Source organism: Muntiacus reevesi, chromosome 10, assembly GCF_963930625.1.
Source record: "Muntiacus reevesi chromosome 10, mMunRee1.1, whole genome shotgun sequence".
Taxonomy (NCBI): Eukaryota; Metazoa; Chordata; class Mammalia; order Artiodactyla; family Cervidae; genus Muntiacus; species Muntiacus reevesi.
Window position 1 is genome coordinate 9,111,335 of NC_089258.1, and position 19,231 is coordinate 9,130,565.

Consider the following 19,231-nt stretch of genomic DNA (forward strand, 5'->3'; position numbering starts at 1 on the left):
CCAGGAAAGGAGGCGGGCAGTGGAGGAAGTTCAGAGCTTCAGAGAGTCAGAGCCCTTCAGAAGCAAAGGGAGTGGGTTCTGCAACCAACTGGCACTCAGAAGACATTCCCATTCAAGGAGCAGGGAGTCATCCCACTCACAGCAGCAGTTACCACTTATTGATGGTCAGTGTGCCTGGCGGGACTAGACGCTGCAGGGCAGGGATTACCAACTGAATTTTACAGATGAAAAATAAAGATAAGGCTCAAAGTGTTCATTGTTTTGTCTCAGGTCACACGACTAGTAAGCAACAGAATCGAGATTCAAACCCAAGTCTGTTGGCCTCCAAAGCCCACTATGCTTAACACGAGGCCACAGTGATACAAGCAAATCATACCTGAGTCCCAGCTCCCTCCCTTCAACAGATGAGCCAGATGTGGCCAGCCACTGGTTCAAGGTCACACTGCTGGGTCAGGATAAGCTATATCTTTCCTCTTTCTTAAGGAACAGGGATAATTGTGGGATAATGGTGGAACACAATGTTTGGGCAAATCTCAGGTCAGGATAAATATTAGGGATTAGAAGTCCCAATGGGAAAGATGGGGTAGCCTGGCCCAACCAGAGCAGAGGTGTTGACGCAAGGACTCAGTCAACTCTGTATGGTGCCACCTGTTCTCACAGTTACACTCCTCAGGTCTTCTGAAGCTTCTACAGATGACTGGAAGTGATTTCTTTGATATGCCTACTTGGCCCATTCAGTGACAGAATTGTCAGACTACTTTGTCAGCTGCTAGATAATGAGCATACTCCAAATGCCCCAAATGGATGCCTTTGATTGTGAGTTTTTCCCCCTTCTCTCCCCTCTTTTCAATTCTGTTTTTACATTTATTTTACTCCATATACCAACTGACTCTCTCACTCATGATAAAACAATACATGTGCAAAAACTATTCAATGTCCTGAATAATTGGATTGTGGTGGTGGTTGCATAAATTGGTGAATTATACTAAAACCAGTGAACTTACACATCAAAGCAGTTGATTTTATAGTATGTGAGTATTACCTCATTTTTTTTAAATGATTAAAAACAAAAACAAAAATGTGAAGGCTCCAACTAAGACTAAGAGCACCCCAGACTGTCTGCCTCTCCTTCTCTCTGCTGTCATGTGAATGGAGTGGTCTAGACATGCCGAGTTTTCAGAGGTCATCAGCTATTCTTTATTTACCAGTCTTCAAACACTGCAGGAGACTCACAGATACCTTGATGTCTTATTGATACGCATCATCATTCCTAGAAGCACAGTATTTTGTGAATCATCTCATCCAAGCGTTTTCAAATTATGCTCCTGACAGCATCTGCCCAGGACTTGGGAGTTCTCATTCCAAACATGGGAAAGTCATGGGCAAACTCAGACAACTGGTCACCCAACCTCCTGTGGAGTAGTGAGCAATGAGTTAAGGGTCTCTAGTCCCCAGTCCCAACTTTGGTCCCCACCAACAGCACAGCTTCTCTATTTTTATCTTTTTTTACATAGGCTTTGTCTACACTTTCTGTGTAAGGAAAAGAGTTCTGTGGCTTAAAAGGGGTTTGAAAAACACTGTTTCAGCCTTCGTTCTCCTGAAGGCCCTTGTAAGCCAAAACCCAGGATGATCAGAGGGTCAGCAGTTTCAGGTGAGTCTAATAGGTCAGACTATTTCAGTGTAGGGGGGCAGGCTGGCAGAGTGAGACAAAATCCACCTGGATGAATTCCAGGGGTGAGTGGTGCTGACACCCCAGGCAGCGCTCGCTAGGCTCCTGACTGCATCCATCACCACTGCTCTTCCAATCAGTAACGATCTCAAAGAGGAGAAGCTAGAACTTATGGAAAAATCCTAAATTTGAACCTTTTTGAAACCTGAGAGTTTCATGGATGGTTTCTGAAGTTCTGTGCAGCACTGACTTTCTACGATCCTAGAAGACCCTGATGGCATTCTACCTACAAACATTTGGCTCTCCTCTCTAAACACTGAAGCCTTCTTACCAGGAATATGTGTGACTCTCTGTCTAAGGTTTCTTTTTCTGTTGTTGAGAGCACGTACAACCCAAGCTCAGAGTAAGTCTGAAGTGCTAGAGACTATTAATTCTGCCCTCGTAAGTGTCCCTAAACTAAAATGAATGGGGAATTGGTAGATAAACAGACCAACCTCTTTGCCAGTCAGTGGGAGAACTTTGAGGCATATTCTGCAGTCAGACACAGCTGAGTCCAGCGGCTCACAGTAGTGACTACTCAATAACATGCCCTATATTTCTTGCTTCCCCCTCCCTCCTCTACTCCCCTATTGGTACATTCAGTAACCACACCCCATTTGCACTAAGCTCTTCCCAAGGTCTGCTTCTAAGGGGGGAACCAACCAAAAACAGATCCTGTGACATGTTGAATGGAAACAACAATGCCCCTCCCCCCAAAAAGCCCACAGCAATTAGGAAACACCCAGTATAAAGTTCAAGACATGGTCAGGCCAACAGTGGTTGGGAGTCACTCTGAATAATGCAGCAAATTTATAACTCACTTAAATATAATAAAAAAGGACTATGTTAAAAGAAATTAATATGTAGCTGTTTGTGAAACATAAAGGACTCCAGAAGTGCTTTTTCAAACCTATGATTAAATGAATAAAAGTGACTTACTTATAAAAGGCCTGGTTCTCCACCCCACACTTCCAAAGATGCTTGCAGGCAGCTGGTGTTGAAGTATGAAATGCCAACACGGCTTTTTTCTAATAAAATATAACAAAACAATTAAGGGCACGTTAAACACAGTTTTTCATATTTTTCTTTTAAGAGTTTACCTATTTGTATCCCACCACCTACCAAACAGAATTGAAGTAACTTATGCATTACTATGCACTTCAGTTCAGTTTAGTTCAGTCACTCAGTCATGTCTGACTCTGCAACCCCATGAATTGCAGCACGCCAGGCCTCCCTGTCCATCACCAACTCCTGGAGTTTACTCAAACTCATGCCCATCGAGTCGGTGATGCCATCCAACCATCTCATCCTCTGTCGTCCCCTCCTCCTCCTGCCCCCAATCCCTCCCAGCATCAGGGTCTTTTCCAATGAGTCAACTCTTCACATCAGGTGGCCAAAGTATTGCAGTTTCAGCTTCAGCATCAGTCCTTCAATGAACACCCAGGACTGATCTCCTTTAGGATGGACTGGTTGGATCTCCTTGCAGTTCAAGGAACTCTCAAGAGTCTTCTCCAACACCACAGTTCAAAAGCACCAATTTTTCCAAGCTCAGCTTTCTTCACAGTCCAACTCTCAACATCCATACATGACCACTGGAAAAACCATAGCCTTGACCAGACAGACCTTTGTTGGCAAAGTAATGTCTTTGCTTTTTAATATGCTATCTAGGTTGGTCATAACTTTCCTTCCAAGGAGTAAGCATCTTTTAATTTCATGGCTGCAATCACCATCTGCAGTGATTTGGAAGCCCAAAAAAATAAAGTCTGACACTGTTTCCACTGTCTCCCCATCTATTTCCCATGAGGTGATGGGACAGATGCCATGATCTTAGTTTTCTGAATGTTGAGCTTTAAGCCAACTTTTTCACTCTCCTCTTTCACTTTCATCAAGAGGCTTTTTAGTTCCTCTTCACTCTCTGCCATAAGGGTGGTGTCATCTGCATATCTGAGGTTATTGATATTTCTCCCAGCAATCTTGATTCCAGCTTGTGCTTCTTCCAGCCCAGCGTTTCTCATGATGTACTCTGCATATAAGTTAAATAAATAGGATGACAATATACAGCCTTGACATACTCCTTTTCCTATTTGGAACCAGTCTGTTGTTCCATGTCCAGTTCTAACTGTTGCTTCCTGACCTGCATACAGGTTTCTCAAGAGATAGGACAGGTGGTCTGGTATTTGCATCTCTTTAAGAATTTTCCACAGTTTATTGGTTTTTTTGTTTGTTTGTTTGTTTGTATGTTTTCCATTTATTTTTATTAGTTGGAGGCTAATGACTTTACAATATTGTAGTGGTTTTTGTCATACATTGACATGAATCAGCCATGGATTTACATGTATTTCCCATCCCGATCCCCCCCTCCCACCTCCCTCTCCACCCGATCCCTCTGGGTCTTCCCAGTGTACCAGGCCCGAGCACTTGTCTCATGCATCCAGCCTGTGCTGGTGATCTGTTTCACCCTAGATAATATACATGTTTCAATGCTGTTCTCTCGAAACATCCCACCCTCGCCTTCTCCCACAGATTCCAAAATTCTGTTCTGTACATCTGTGTCTCTTTTTCTGTTTTGTATATAGGGTTATCATTACCATCTTTCTAAATTCCATATATATGTGTTAGTATACTGTATTGGTCTTTATCTTTCTGGCTTACTTCACTCTGTATGATGGGCTCCAGTTTCTTCCATCTCATTAGAACTGATTCAAATGAATTCTTTTTAATGGCTGAATAATATTCCATGGTGTATATGTACCACAGCTTCCTTATTCATTCGTCTGCTGATGGGCATTTAGGTTGCTTCCATGTCCTGGCTATTATAAATAGTGCTGCGATGAACAATGGGGTGCACGTGTCTCTTTCAGATCTGGTTTCCTCGGCGTGTATGCCCAGTGATCCACACAGTCGAAGGCTTTGGCATAGTCAATAAAGCAGAAATAGATGTTTTTCTGGAACTCTCTTGCTTTTTCAATGATCCAGCGGATGTTGGCAATTTGATCTCTGGTTCCTCTGCCTTTTCTAAAACCAGTTTGAACATCTGGAAGTTCTCGGTTCACATATTGCTAAAGCCTGGTTTGGAGAATTTTGAGCATTACTTTACTAGCGTGTGAGATGAGTGCAATTGTGCGGTAGTTTGAGCATTCTTTGGCATTGCCTTTCTTAGGGATTGGAATGAAAACTGACCTTTTCCAGTCCTGGGGCCACTGCTGAGTTTTCCAAATTTGCTGGCATATTGAGTGCAGCACTTTCACAGCATCATCTTTCAGGATTTGAAGTAGCTCAACTGGAATTCTATCACCTCCACTAGCTTTGTTCGTAATGATGCTTTCTAAGGCCCACTTGACTTCACATTCCAGGATGTCTGACTCTAGGTTAGTGATCACACCACTGTGATTATCTGGGTCATGAAGATCTTTTTTGTACAGTTCTTCTATGTACTTAGAAGATGCTAAAATCATATTCCCCCTTCCCTCACCCTTTGCAGATATTACTAACCTCTCCAGGTCCTATTTTGGATAAAGAGCAGTTTCATAATCTTTCTCAACACTCCAGGCATCACCTACCTCTCAATCAGACTTGGATGAATTTAAAAATTTACTCACTATTTTTGAATATCTAGTGCTTAAACACTTGGCTCATGAAAATGGAGAAACTTTCCGACTGAGTTCTGAGACTCTTCAGTAATAGTCTCCTCCCAAATGATAAACCCAACCTACATGTGGTAACTCCTTGATTTTAAGATTCCCAGGACTTATACTTTTTTATAAAACTCTAATCAACACTGGTTGATGTCTATCTTTAAGTATCATTAATTTGTTTCCTAATTTCTATTCTTGCAATTGATAGAAGTAGGGAGAAGAGCCATTAGCTATTTCTCAAGTCAGTGAAAGTTAAAGTGTTAGTAGCTCAGTCATGTCTGACTCTTTGTATCCCCATCGACTCTAGCCCACCAGGCTCCTCTGTCCATGGAGTTCTCCAGGCAAGAATACTGAAGTGGGTTGTCATTCCCTTCTCCAGGGGATCTTTTCGACTCAGGGATCAAATTGCAGGTGTATTCTTTACCATCTGGGGCACCGGAAAGCCCAAGTATATCACAACCTAGTTTTCACACAGGGGTATATGGTCAGCATTGTTCACTGGATTAATTCTTAAATGTGTAAGCCTGGTGTTATTTACCTCTTAATTTCTGGTATCATCACAAACTTTAGCACCATGGTCTTTGGGGGCTACATTACTACAGGCACATGTCTTACCTGAAACTTTCTCATGCACAGGCACACCCACACACACACACGTACAAACACATGCATGCACACTCAACAACAGACAGGTAGAAAAGCAGTTTCTGACCTCCTTCTGGGTGCCAATCACATAAAATGTCTTCCCTTCAAACTTCAATTTGCAGACATCTGGCCTAAGAAAAGAAAATCTCTTTGGGTGAGAAGAAAAAAAAAAAGTGGCAGCTAATTAAGGTACCTGCTTTCCCATAGGAATCCATCTGACTCACAAATGCCAAGCAGACAGCAATGAAACAAGATATTACCTTATCATTGCTGGAGGCCAAATGAGCAGGGAAGAGTCCCCAAGTGAATTCTACAACAATTTTCTTCCCAAGAGAGGATCTGTAGGCAGCTCAGAATTATTTATCCTATTTTTTTACAGTTAAGCTGTACCTTTCTTCCAAGGAGCTCTAGAGGTTTCATGAATATTAATGACCAAAACAATATTAATTGGCCAATGCACTTTGTGAGGTAGGAAGTATGTAATAGTTATTTCAGATTTGGTTAATGAAACCATATGGATTCACAATATCTACATCCTTTCACATCCATCTCCAAGACATGCACATTGCAAAATTCTCATTTCTGCCCTCCCGGTTTATAAATGAACCATTTTGTTAGATAATGAGATGCTCAAAACTATAAGGATACCTTGAGAAACTATAGACAAAAGACTTGAGGCTTCATCTTAAGGAGATGCTCAGTTAAAATCTACCTGAAATGTAGACCTAAGGTCACCTCTTTGGTAAGAAGATAAGTGTAAAGAGAGGAGGGAATTCTATTTTTATTCCTTTGATCTAATTCCTAGGACAGTGATATGTGCCCCTGTGCTTTTCCTAGGGAAGAAGAACAGTGAGGTCATATTAAGCTGTGGTGAGGATTTGCAAGAGGGATAAAGTTCAGTGAATGTTCAAAACAAAACAACACTAGGTTTAACGTGGGAAGAAAATTTATTTTAGTAACATGTACATGGCTGTTACAAATGTGTTCCTAAGCCATGGCTGGAAGAGATGGGGATGACAACATCCCACCAGAAACACCAAGATTTAGAACCTAGAAACAAAAGATCTGGGGACTGTCCATCTCAACTCTTCAGTGGACCCGAGAAGAAACTAAAGCCCCAAGAGGAGAGACTTGCAATCAATATGTATGCATCTAACCCAAGGACTCCAGAGTTGAGTAGTACCTGAGGATCAAATACCCTGCAGGACCCTCACGCCTTTTGTAATTGTAGGAGAGAATAGGGGAAGCCCTGCCCATATTACCCATGCTCCCCAAAGTCAGAAAATCCCTAGGGAAATTATTCTGGAATGGAGTGAAGGGTGGTTAACATCAGAGCTTCTTTACAAATACTGAGAACACAGAGAAGAAAGTAGGTAACCCACCATGCTATGTATTTATAAAACATCCTAGTTCACAAATCAAATCACTTTCACACACACTATTTCATTTCCTTTCCCCCCATCTTCTTTCTTTCCTGTAAAGTAGTTGGATATAATGAATGCCCATTTTATGAATGAGTACGTTGAGACTCAGACAGTTAAGTGATTTATTAGAGACACACAAACATTTGAGAATGCTCATTATGGAAGAAGAGAGTATATGGGCACAGATGCGAACAGTATAACATGAATAAAGGCAATGGCAGAGTAGGTAGGGAAGATATTTAGGCAAATTTGGGTTCTTAGGAAGAGAAGGCTGATCATAAAAACAGAGCAGAAGGTGTAGGAAGCAAAGTGGACATGAGCTGATTGATTCTATCCTTGTAGAGAAGGTTTGAAGGGAAGGCAGGTGCTCAGAGGAGAGTGCCAAGAAGCAATGGGGTAGATGCGGACTTGATAAAAAAGTGCTGGAAGAAATCCTGATGCTAAAAGAACCATGAAATGGAGGTTCAGATAACCATGAGAGAGCATTTTCAATCCAGGACTGAGGGTGGATGCCCAAAGGCCCATCAAAAACTTCCGACCCTTAGGGCTCAAGCCAGGAGAGTGAGTCCACCACCCAGAGAGACCAGGTGATAAATCTGTCAAGGACCATCAGAGGCGGAACCAAATCAAACTGAAGCTATGAACAAGACTAAGCCCTTACAGTATTCCAATACACACAAAATGTTCAGCCTTCTTCACTCTTTGTGTTTTAAAGTACAGTCAAGATAAGTCCTTTTTTTTTTTTTTGTCTTTCTCTTTATTTTAAAACAATTTTTATTGGAGTATAGTTGTTTAACAATGTTGTGTTAGTTTCTGCAGACTTCTTTACTCTATTTTGTTCCTTGATTGGACACAGCGGGCCCTGCTGGTCCATTCTCCCACGTCCTTACTGACAGAACCCATAGTTTATTCTTCCTCTAGATCAAGTGTTCATACAGATGATGTTCTCCCATGAGGATGGATCCTGATTTGACCAACCTCATCACAGAATTCTACTTCTTGGAAGGACTGGTTTAAGGAGGCACATATGACCCAACCCTGCCCAATTACATACACAGGAAGTCTCTTACAGAGCTTCTGAAAAAGTTATCCTTGTCTTCACAGGAGACACATGCAAAGGGCTCTTCTCCTTGAGGGTGTGGCCATGGGAAGATGTGACAACTGAAGTTGCATGCATGGCCACTTTATAAGCACGAATCTGGGGACAAAAGCTACCACCCTGTGACTGCAGAGAAGAAAATGCAAAGGCGCAAGTCCTTCATGATGCTCCCTGGCAGTTAAGTTAAAGGACTCCTGGAACTTTTGCTGTCCTCTCATCTGTAAGCCACTGTGAGCAGACTTTCCTGTTCCTTTGAGTCAAAAGCATCTTCACTGATACACTGGATTACAGAGGCGTGGGTCTGCAGCAAGAATTCAACAGAAGAGAATAAAAAGAAGTGGCAGAAATAGAGGGGGTCCTTGTTGTCTGAGGGAACTTGCACCCTACCCTGCCCTGAGGCACCCTGTGGCCACCCCTGGTATTTCTTCACCAGGAATCCTGGACACCTTCCCTTTGGAGGCAGAGCCTCTGAGCCTGGGACACACTCCAGGTCTCCTGAGGTCTAGGGAAACCAAGATTGAACTTCATTTATAGCTGAATAATCTCTTTGTAAGAAGCTCCAAGGCAGGGAAATGGACCTTAGGCATTCTACCTGGCAGTTCCAACAGAAAGTCAAAGACTGGGAAAGAAAAACAAGATTAAGAAAAAACAAAAATTGTTTTCCAAAGAAGTACTCACCACTTTAACAAATGGATTCTCTTATTTCCCTGGAATACCACAAAGCCTGCAGCAGTGAATCCTAAAAATGTTGTTGTGCCTGTTGAATCCTGAAAGAAAAAAAAAAAAAACAGAAATAACAACATATTCAATTAAGGAATATCAAATAAAGGATACATGATATGCTTATTCATCCTCAGTCTGGGTGAATTTTAGGTTAAGTACAATGATCATAGCCATAAACTAAGTTTCTCAGATGGGACTTCCAAGGATAGTACCTCTAAAATGTGGGCGAGGGCCAGGAATGTGTAGCTTTTCCATTTGAGGAGTGGACCTCTGCCTCCCCAGAAACCTCCTGGGAAAATACAGGTTACTCCCAAACCACTAGTCTACTTCCAAGTGTCTTGTGGGACTGTCTGAGTTCTCAGATCCACCATGTAAGTAGGAAAACTGTTCTTGGTTGTCATTAGCCCTGAAATCAAAGCCCTGAGCATCTAAACTAACTAGCCAACCCCATATGGGATTTCTGATAATTTAAAAATAAAGATATGCCTGGAAATGCCTACTTTGATTCCAGTCTCCAGCAGGAAAACTAAGCATGGATAAATTAAGGCAAAGGAACAACAATGATAACAACAAAACTCAAGTCAGTCTCCAGGTAATAAATAAAGCAGACAGAGAGGCTCAAATTTGTGGATAAAATCTAATTCATGAAGTGGAATAATCTAATTTATACCATTAGCAGGAAGAGACATCTGGCAAATACTCTAAAATAATCATGTGGGCAGAGGAAGAAGATGCACATGCCACTGTCAACCAGCCTGCGAACTCTCTGCCAGGGCTTCACCTTCACATCCCCATGGGACTGGACAACAGGGGGTGATGGGGCTCCCCAGGCCCTTCTAAGGTCCAGCCTGAGCTATGAGCTCTAGTACCAGGGACTTCTCCAAATACCATTAGCTGGTCCCACCTGGGTAAAGAAATGTTCTAGTACGACTCAAAAACACACCTTTAAGAGCCTGGCTGATATAAATGCTTAGATGAGGATTCAGGTTAATGTCTGATTGATGTGCAATGGGTTTAGAATATGAAATGAACACTGTTTTCATAAAACGCTTCTGAAACACATGTGCTTAAGTACCACATTGGGAGCTTGTTTAAAAGGCAGGTTCCAGGTTCCCCATAGATGCTGATCAGTGGCTCTGGGGTGGGGCCTGAGTGTTTCTGATACACGTGGTCTTGATCGCCCACTTGAGAGAAAAACTGTCAAGTAATTCAAGTAAAGGAAGAAAGAAAAGTATATTCTCTAAAGATCAATTGAAAGATTTTTCCTTCTACTTGTGTGTGTGCTATGTTGCTTCAGTCATGTCCAACTCTGTGTGACCCCATGGACTGTAGCCTGCCAGGCTTCTCTGTCAATGAGATTCTCTAGGCAAGAATACTGGACTGGCTTGCTATGTCCTCCTCCAGAGGATCTTCCCAACCCGGGGATCAAACGCACGTCTGTTACATCTCCCTGCACTGGCAGGTGGGTTCTTTACCACTAGCGCCACCTGGGAAGCCCTTCCTTCTGCTTACCCATTGTTAAAGACTGCATTCTTGCTGGCAATGGCCTTTGCAAACAAACCTGTTAGGATCCCACAACTTCTCGGGAGGTAAAACCATCCAATTGATGGATGAGTGAATGAGCAAGCAATTAGAAGACTCCAATGGAGAAAATCAACTACATAAACGTGTGACTGCAGTACACTGTTGTCCCTTCCCATTAGGGGCGATGGATCAGGCTGTGGGAATATCCCAGAAGGGCTCCTGCAGGCCTGTATACCAATTAATTGCCTTTTGGGTGAAACAATCATTATCTGTCAACCTGCAGTGAGAGGTAGTTACCTTGCATGGGTGAGGATCCACCCCATAGGTTTCCAAAGTGTGAGCTTTCAGAAGTAAGTTAAATTCAGCAACTGGTGGGCTCTGCCCTCTAAAATCACACAAGAAAAGTTCAGAGAGTTAACATGAAAAATAACAGAACCACAGAATACCTTCAATCAATAAAATATGATATTCTTAGCTAAACCAAGAGAGAAATCCCTATAGAAATACTGATCAATAAACTGGTCATTATTCCTCCCACAACGAGCCTTTGCTAAGAAATCTTAGCCTGTGTTCCTTGGTTAATTGTTCTATAATAAACACACATGTACTATGAGGACTCCAGTGACCTGGACAGTTAAATCAAGGTTATCAAGTTACCAATAAGTAGGCCCTTGCAAATCCAATCTTAATATGAACTAAAACTCAGCATCTGTTCTTTCCTACTTATTTCAAAAGATTCTCCAGGATACAGGGCATTTTTTTCTTGTTGAGGTAGAAAATGTTACACCATCAGCAGCCTAAACAGAGCCAGCCAAGAAAGAAGAGTTGTCAACCATTCTATCGGAAAGCCCTGGATTTTGAAAGGAAATCTCAGCCATTTCTAGTCTGAACTGTGTCCTCCAGGGTGGTAAACAAGGTCTTGGCCCCAGGAAGAGAAAGGGGGCTACAAATATAGATGTCTGTGAAGTCCTTTCAGGGCTAGCTTCCAAACCACGATTGTGTAGCATTTCAAAGACTCCTCTTTTGACTAACATTAATATCTCACATGTATCATAGAGAATCCAAACCATTCTCCAAGGATAGTAAGTAACCTGAGCAACCAAGAAGAGTTTGCTAACAACAGGAATTCAGTTTTATATTCACAGTGTAAAACTATACTGCAATATTAACTCTATTTCCATGCATGCCTCTCCTCAAAGATGGATTCCCTTTCCACCCACTCAAGACAGCTAAGAGTCCTTATGCTTCTAATCAAAACAGTATCCCATTTTTCTTCTCTGTGAAGCTTTCCAAGATCTCTTTACTCTGAATGTTCACCCTGATACATCTTTATTCATTTGTCAAGATGAGCACTGTGGTTGTTTAGTCGCCAAGTCGTGTCCAACCCCATGAACCCCATGCAAAAGTAGCCCCATGAACTATATAGCCCACCAGGCACCTCTGTTCTTGGGATTTCCCAGGCAAGAATACTGGAGTGGGTTGCCATTTCCTTCTCCAGAGGATCTTCCCGACCCACAGACAGAACTCATGTCTCCTGCATCTCCTGCATTGGCAGGCAGATTTTTTACCACTGAGCCACCTAGGAGGCCCAAGCACTGTAGGGACACTTGTAATCAGACAACTCATCTTTTTATAATTTTCCTTCTTTCTTTTTGGCTGTGCTGGGTCTTTGTTGCGGCATGGGCTTTTTTTCTAGTTGCAGCAAGTGGGGGGTTGCATTCTTGTGGTAATGCACAGGCTTCTCATTGCAGTGGTTTCTCTTGCTGTGGAACACGGGCTTTAGGACTCAACAGGCTTCAGTAGTTGCAGCTTCAGGCTCTCGAGCGCCATGGGCTCAATAGTTGTAGAGCATGGGCTTAGCTGCTTCAAGGCATGTGGGATCTTCCCAGATCAGGGACTGAACCAGTGTCTCCTGCATTGGCAGGCAGATTCTTTACCAGTGAGCTACCAGGGAGGCCCCCAGACAACTCATCTTTGGCCATTTCTTTGATTTTTTTCTTCTCTTCCCAGTCTCGTTCCTCACCTCAACCACTCTCTCTCGCTCCTCTCTTTTGAGAGACCCTAGTAAGGAAATGGCAACCCACTCCAGTATTCTTGCCTGGAGAATCCCAAGGATGGAGGAGCCTGGTGGGCTACAGTCCATGGGGCCGCAAAGAGTCGGACACGACTGAGCGACTTAACTAACTAGTAAGATTCAGCAGCAGCAGTAAATGGATCTTGAAACTCCTAGTATTATCCTCTGTGTCTTTTTAAGCTTTGTTTCATTCTTTAAATCTGCTTTTTATAATACATTCCAAATTATTTCTTTATTCAAGCCTCCAGTTTAATTTCTTCTTCAGCTGTGTGCATCTGGTTTTTCATCCCAAATATGGATGATTTTTAAAATATCAATTAAATGTTTCATTTCCAATGTAATATTTACTTGGCTCTTGAAATAGATGCCTGTTCTTGTTTTATGAAATAAATTCTTCTTTCTCCTCTTGGTTTCTTTTAAAGTCTAATCCCTTTGATTCCATTAATACTACTTTCTTGGTGACAGCCCTTTGGTTTGCTGCATCAGGGTGTCTTATTCAATGAACTGACGTTTCCTTCATAAGTGTTTGATGATTCTTGGTTTGATGCTCATGCTTGTATTTTATGTTATTTGTTTAGCACAATGGACTCCAGAGGTTGTAGGGAAGGGCAGGACATGCCATATGAGAAGAGTATGAGTTAGTAACTTGATTTCAGGCTGAAGACTAGTTCCTTCAGGGTATTATCCATACAAGGTACCTCCAGCTCAAGCCTGCTATTGCCTATGACTTAGCACAGGGGAACCAATGTTCCAAACGCACCCATCATGATGGCTGCCCTGTTATCTGTTGCCAGAAGTACACAGAACGACTCCTATTTTCTGTATGTGTTTGACCTGGATTCCTTCCATTTGTTTCCTATCTTCCAGAGATACCACACGACTGTTGATGCAAAGATGTTAGTCTTTCTTGTATCTGCTTTCTACTACATTTTCTATTATCCACAGGGACTTGGAGAAGGAAGGGAAGGGAGCCACATATGCTACTTTTTTCTCCTAATAGAGGGGATAATCTTTAAATTCATCCTTTACAGAATATATTCTTGAGGGATTAACTCAAACACCTGCTTTAGGAGAGTCAAGTCCTTCTAAAGCCTTTCCCGATTTTCTCTTTAGTTTTGGTGTTCTGAAATTTCACTGGGATGTATATAAAAGGTGCTTCTTTATTTATTCACCCCGCTCAGTACTATATGACCCTTTCAATCCATCAAATCCATCAGGACCATTTCTTTCTTTTTTTTCAAGTCATAGTCATTAAAATTATTTCTCTTCTTGATAAAGTAACAAGAGATTCAAGAAAATCATGAAGTATTTTTTTCGGGAAGGGAAAAGGGAGTTTCTGAAAGTTTTTTCAAAACATACAGGTAATTCTCTCTTCATAGCTCTCTCATAAGTCCCTGAAGTAATAGCCTATGCTTCAACAGAAAATAAAGAAAATGATTGAATCCAAGTATTGGGGGCTTCCTGCCTCCCCACCATGCCCACCCCACCCTCACATACACACTACCTCTATTCTGTCTCTCTCACTCTTTCACACACTCACTCTACCCCCTGGCGGGGAACAAAGGACAAAGCTGATCTGACCAGCACGTTCCTAAGCAGCACCCTACTCTGGTGGCCCCCAAAGCAAAACTTTAGCCCAGCGACCCAGATGGAGGCCAAAGAGAAGCAGGACTAGAGCTAAAGTGGCCCAGTGCCTCCCACAGCCGAGGGCCATCCGCTCTGCTCCAGGAAATCTTGCTGCTTCACATGAAAGGCTCTTACTCTGCCCAATTCTAGGAAGAGCACCTCTGCTCCAGAGAGCTGGCCATTCCCCTTCATGGGAAACTGTCAGCCTTTTTTTGTCTAAGCCGCATATTGGGTTTTTTTTTTTTTAATTGGAGGATAATTGCTTTACACTGTTTTGTTGGTCTCTGCTGTACAGTGATGGGAATCAGCCACAAGTATACATCCATGCCCTCCCTCTTGGACCTCCCTTCCAACCCCTCCCCATCCTACTCCTCGAGGTTGTCACAGAGCCCCAGGCTGAGCTCTTGGTGTTATCCAGCGACTTTGCACTAGCTGCCTATTATAAACATGGTATTACATATGCTCCACTGCTACTCTCTCAAAAACCATCCCACCCTCTCCCAACCCCACTGTGTCCACAGGTCTTTCCCTACCCCACTATGTCTGTGTCTCCATTCCTGCTCTGCAGACAGGTTCATCAGAAACGTTTGTCTACATTTCATATATATGCATCAATATATGATATTTGCTTTTCTCTTTCTGACTTACTTCAGTCTCTCTAACAGGCTCTAGCTTCATCTACCCCAAATGACTCAAATTCATTCCTTTTTATGACCGAGTAATATTCCATTGTATGTGTGTATGTATGTATACATACACACCATACTTTATCTATTCATCTGCCGATGAACGTCTAGGTTGCTTCCATGTCCTAGCTATTGTAAATAGTGCCGCAATGAACACTGGGGTACATGTGTTTTTTTGAATTAAGGTTTTCTCAGGGTGTATGCCCAGTAGAGGGACTGCTGGTAGTTTTATTCCTAGATTTTTAAGGAATCTCCCTATTGCTCTCCATAGTGGCTATGTCAATTTACATTCCCACCAACAGTGCAAAAGGGTTCCCTTTTCTCCACACCTCTCCAGTATTTATTGTTTGTAGACTTTTTGATGATGGCCATCCTGACCAGTGTGAGGTGATACCTCACTGTATTTTTGATTTGCATGTTTGTAATAATGAATGATGTTGAGCATCTTTTCACGTGTTCATTACTCATCTGTATATCTTCTTTGGAGAAATGTCTGTTTCTCCAAAAACTGGAGAAACATTTTTTTCCCATTTTTTGATTGGGTTGTTTGTTTTTCTGATATTGAGATGCATGAGCTGCTTGTATATTTTGGAGATTAATCCCTTGTCAGTTGCTTCATTTGCAATTTCTGAGGGTTGTCTTTTCATCTTGTTTATAGTTTCCTTTGCTGTGCAAAGACTTTTAAGTTTAACCAAGTCTCATTTGTTTATTTTTGTTTTTATCTTCATTACTCTGGGAGGTGAGTCAAAGAGGATCTTGCCATTTATGTCAAAGAGTGTTTTGGCTATGTTTTCCTCTAAGAGTTTTATAGTTTCTGAACATTGTTTATTCTTGAAATTCAAGTTAAGCTGAACATTGTTTATTCTTGAAATTCAAGTTCAGTTTTAAAGCACACCTTTTTCTATTCAGTCTGGGAACAAGTTAATTTTGAAAGGTTATAATTTGGAAATTCATATTGGAAAGTGAGGAAGTTTTGCTTACCTAGGTGGTCTCTTTCTGACCACTTTCCTGTACTTTTATCTGATAAGCATCTAATTGCAAACACTACCCTGGACGGTAGCAGGGGTGCAGGGCTATACAGCCCTGGAGAACACACCATTGAACTCAAAGACCTCTTTTCATCCAGAGTGTCATCCAGGAGTGAAAAGGCAAGCCCCAGTATGGGAAAAGATTTTGGCAACATGTACAATAAAAAAAGGACTCCTATGCAGAATTTTTTTTTAAAGCCTCCAATAATAACAAATAATAAAATAATTCTAAAAGATAACTCAGAAGGTAAAATGGCAAAAGACTTGAATACATACTTCACAGAATAAGATATTCAAATAGGTAATAGTCACATGAAAATGTCCTCAACTTCTTTAAGGTCAGGAAAATGAAAAACTTTAAGAAGTTATTTACACATTCATTTGAGAGCCAAAATTTAAAAGAATACCAAGCACTCATGAGAATGTGCAGCAAAAGCAACTTTCATATACTGCTGGTGAGAGAGTAATTTGGTAGAACTATCTGGAAAACTGACATTATCTACTGAAGTTAAACATGCTTACCCTATAACACGGTAATTCCATTCAAAATTATACATACAACAGGCTCTAGGCCTGTTGCATCAAGAAACACATAGAATTTTTACAGTAGTGCCATTTGTAATAACAAAAAGTAGGAAATGAAAGTCTACCAACAGTAGATTGGATATACAATGAAACACTATACAGCTGTGAAAATAAATGAATTCAAGCCACACACAAAATGAGTGACCATTACAAAAATAAAACTGAATGAAACAGGCCAGATATAAACGCATACCCACTGAATGAATTCCATTTATATGACTTTTTCAAATTAGCAAAACAAAACTAAAATATTTAGTCAGAGATGTGATTACCTTTCAGGGGGAAGGGAGAAGATAAATATTGGGAAGGGGCAAAATAGGGACTTCTGAGTATTACCAATTCTCTCTCTGACCTGGGTGGTGGTTACACACGCACTTGCTTTGTAATTTATGTTTTGTTGACTTTTCTGAGCTGGTATTGTGCTTCCATTTCTAAGAATTAAAGGAAAAAAGGAAAGGAAAGGGAAAAGACTGTGAAGCACTGGGAACTCATACATTATGGATGTGAAGGGAGCAGCCCTTTCAGCAAACAAGCTACCATTTCCTAGAAAAGCTGAAATTGTGCAAACTCCATGACCCAGGTCTGTACCTGCTTTCTACACCTAGGTTTGTATCTATGCTAGGGACTCTTTTATTTATATCCCTATGAGAAGTATTCAAGATGCCATAGTAATTTTGTTTATAACAGCAGAAACCTAGAGACAATGTCCATCAACAGGAGAATGAATACATAAAATGTGACATGTTCATATGATAGAAAATTAATTACGCAGAAGCAGAAATGAACACCTATGACTGTATGCATCAATGTGAAGAACCTCAAAACCATAATATTGGTGGGGGGAAAGTAAGATACATGGATAGAGCTTGATTTCATTTGTATGAATGTCAAAAACAGGAAAAAACAAAGTATCTATTACTTACTGATGTATGGAGTATATTTATAAAAGCAAAATAAGAGAATGAATAACCTAAAATTCAGAATAGCATAGAGAAGGAAGGGAGGTAATTTGGGAGGGTCAGGTTAGGAGACCTGAGAGCATCTGGTGCTGTTCTAATTCATAAGCAAAGTTATGGGGTCATGGGTGGTTTTCAACTAGTCTTTAAATTACACATATATTGCATATACTCTTTTATATTTTATTCATATACAGTGATTAAAAGAGAAATAGTTCCTGCCTTTTTTAATAGAAGAGTTACTGGGTGAGGTATTATACAATCTAAAAGCACTGCTGAACTAAACAGAATAGGTCAGGAATATACTAGATATCCATTCAGAGCCACCTTTTACTAAACTCTCCTGATCTGAGCAATATATAATTGTTTACATTGCCAAGTAGTAGATATATATTTTCACTTAATATTCATCAAGCAGGAATTTTTATGCTTATTTTATAGATGAGGATTCTGACACTCAAAGAGGAAAAGTAACCTGTTTAAGGTTACTCAAGTATTAAGTGGAGGAGTGAATATAAATCCAAGGCAGCCTGGTTCCAACATGCTTCTCAGGACCTGCGCTACCAACACGATATGGTCCAGGGCCATCTGCCTGCTCTCGTGGATACCAGGCTGAGCATTTCCAACTGACATGGTTTCTACTGGTTCTTCTAGAAAGCATTTTTCAAATTCTAAGCATTTTTCATCTTATCAGTGATGAGGCACTCCATCCCAGATGACAGATATTTAGATCCGATTAGACAGCAGTGATGTTTCCATTTTAATCTAGGTCACAGATCCCCAGACTAGACTCTCTGTGGGCTAAATCCAGATCACTGTCTGGTTTTGCACAGCCCTGGAGCTAGGAATGCTTTTGGTTTTGATTTTTTTTTTCCCATTTGTAAATGGCCCAAAACGATCAAAGAATAATTTCATGCCCTATGAAAATTATGTGATGTTCAAATTTCAGTCTCCATCAATTAAGTTTTTTTGGAACAAAGACACACCCAATTGCTCGGGTACCATCTGTGGACATGGTCTTGTTATGATGGCAAAACGCGTGATTCCAACAGAAACCATGTGTCCTGCAAAGCCTAAGACATTTACTAAATGGCCTAGGATAGAAAAGTTTGCTAAACCCTGATCTAGGATCTGATCACAGGAATAGAAAACCACTGAAGCTGTTTCTGTCCGTTTCCACACAATGAAGATTAAAAATAGTACCTATCTCTAAGATTTGGTACAAAGAATAAACAATTAACAGATATAAAGCCATCAGATTAGTGCCTGGCACAGAGCGTGCTCCCTTCTTGTCCTCAGAATAGCATTTATTCCCCTGCTAGCTCCGCACATAACTGAAATCAGCAAATCTTTCTTTGGGGGAAGTGTCAGGAAGCATGTCAAGATATTTACAATAGAGCAATGACCCCTCTTCAAAATAAAAGTACTCAAATTGGTATCATTTGCATTGGGCTTGACTTAGATCTCCAATGGCTACATACTTAAAAGAGTTAATCTAAAAAAATCACATACAAAGAA

General features: G+C 41.1%; 1 protein-coding gene across 2 annotated transcripts in view; it reads right to left on the reverse strand.

Moving 5' to 3' along the window:
* Nucleotides 1-19,231, reverse strand: part of FRMD3 (FERM domain containing 3) — a 325,040-nt gene that overhangs the window by 80,638 nt on the left and 225,171 nt on the right. For both annotated transcript variants that reach the window (XM_065947120.1, XM_065947119.1), the window contains exons 7-10: nt 11,056-11,143; nt 9,190-9,278; nt 6,056-6,119; nt 2,648-2,736 (exon numbers count right to left, since the gene is read on the reverse strand). In XM_065947120.1, coding sequence (XP_065803192.1) covers nt 2,648-2,736; nt 6,056-6,119; nt 9,190-9,278; nt 11,056-11,143 — 330 coding nt within the window. The remainder of the gene's footprint in view (nt 1-2,647; nt 2,737-6,055; nt 6,120-9,189; nt 9,279-11,055; nt 11,144-19,231) is intronic.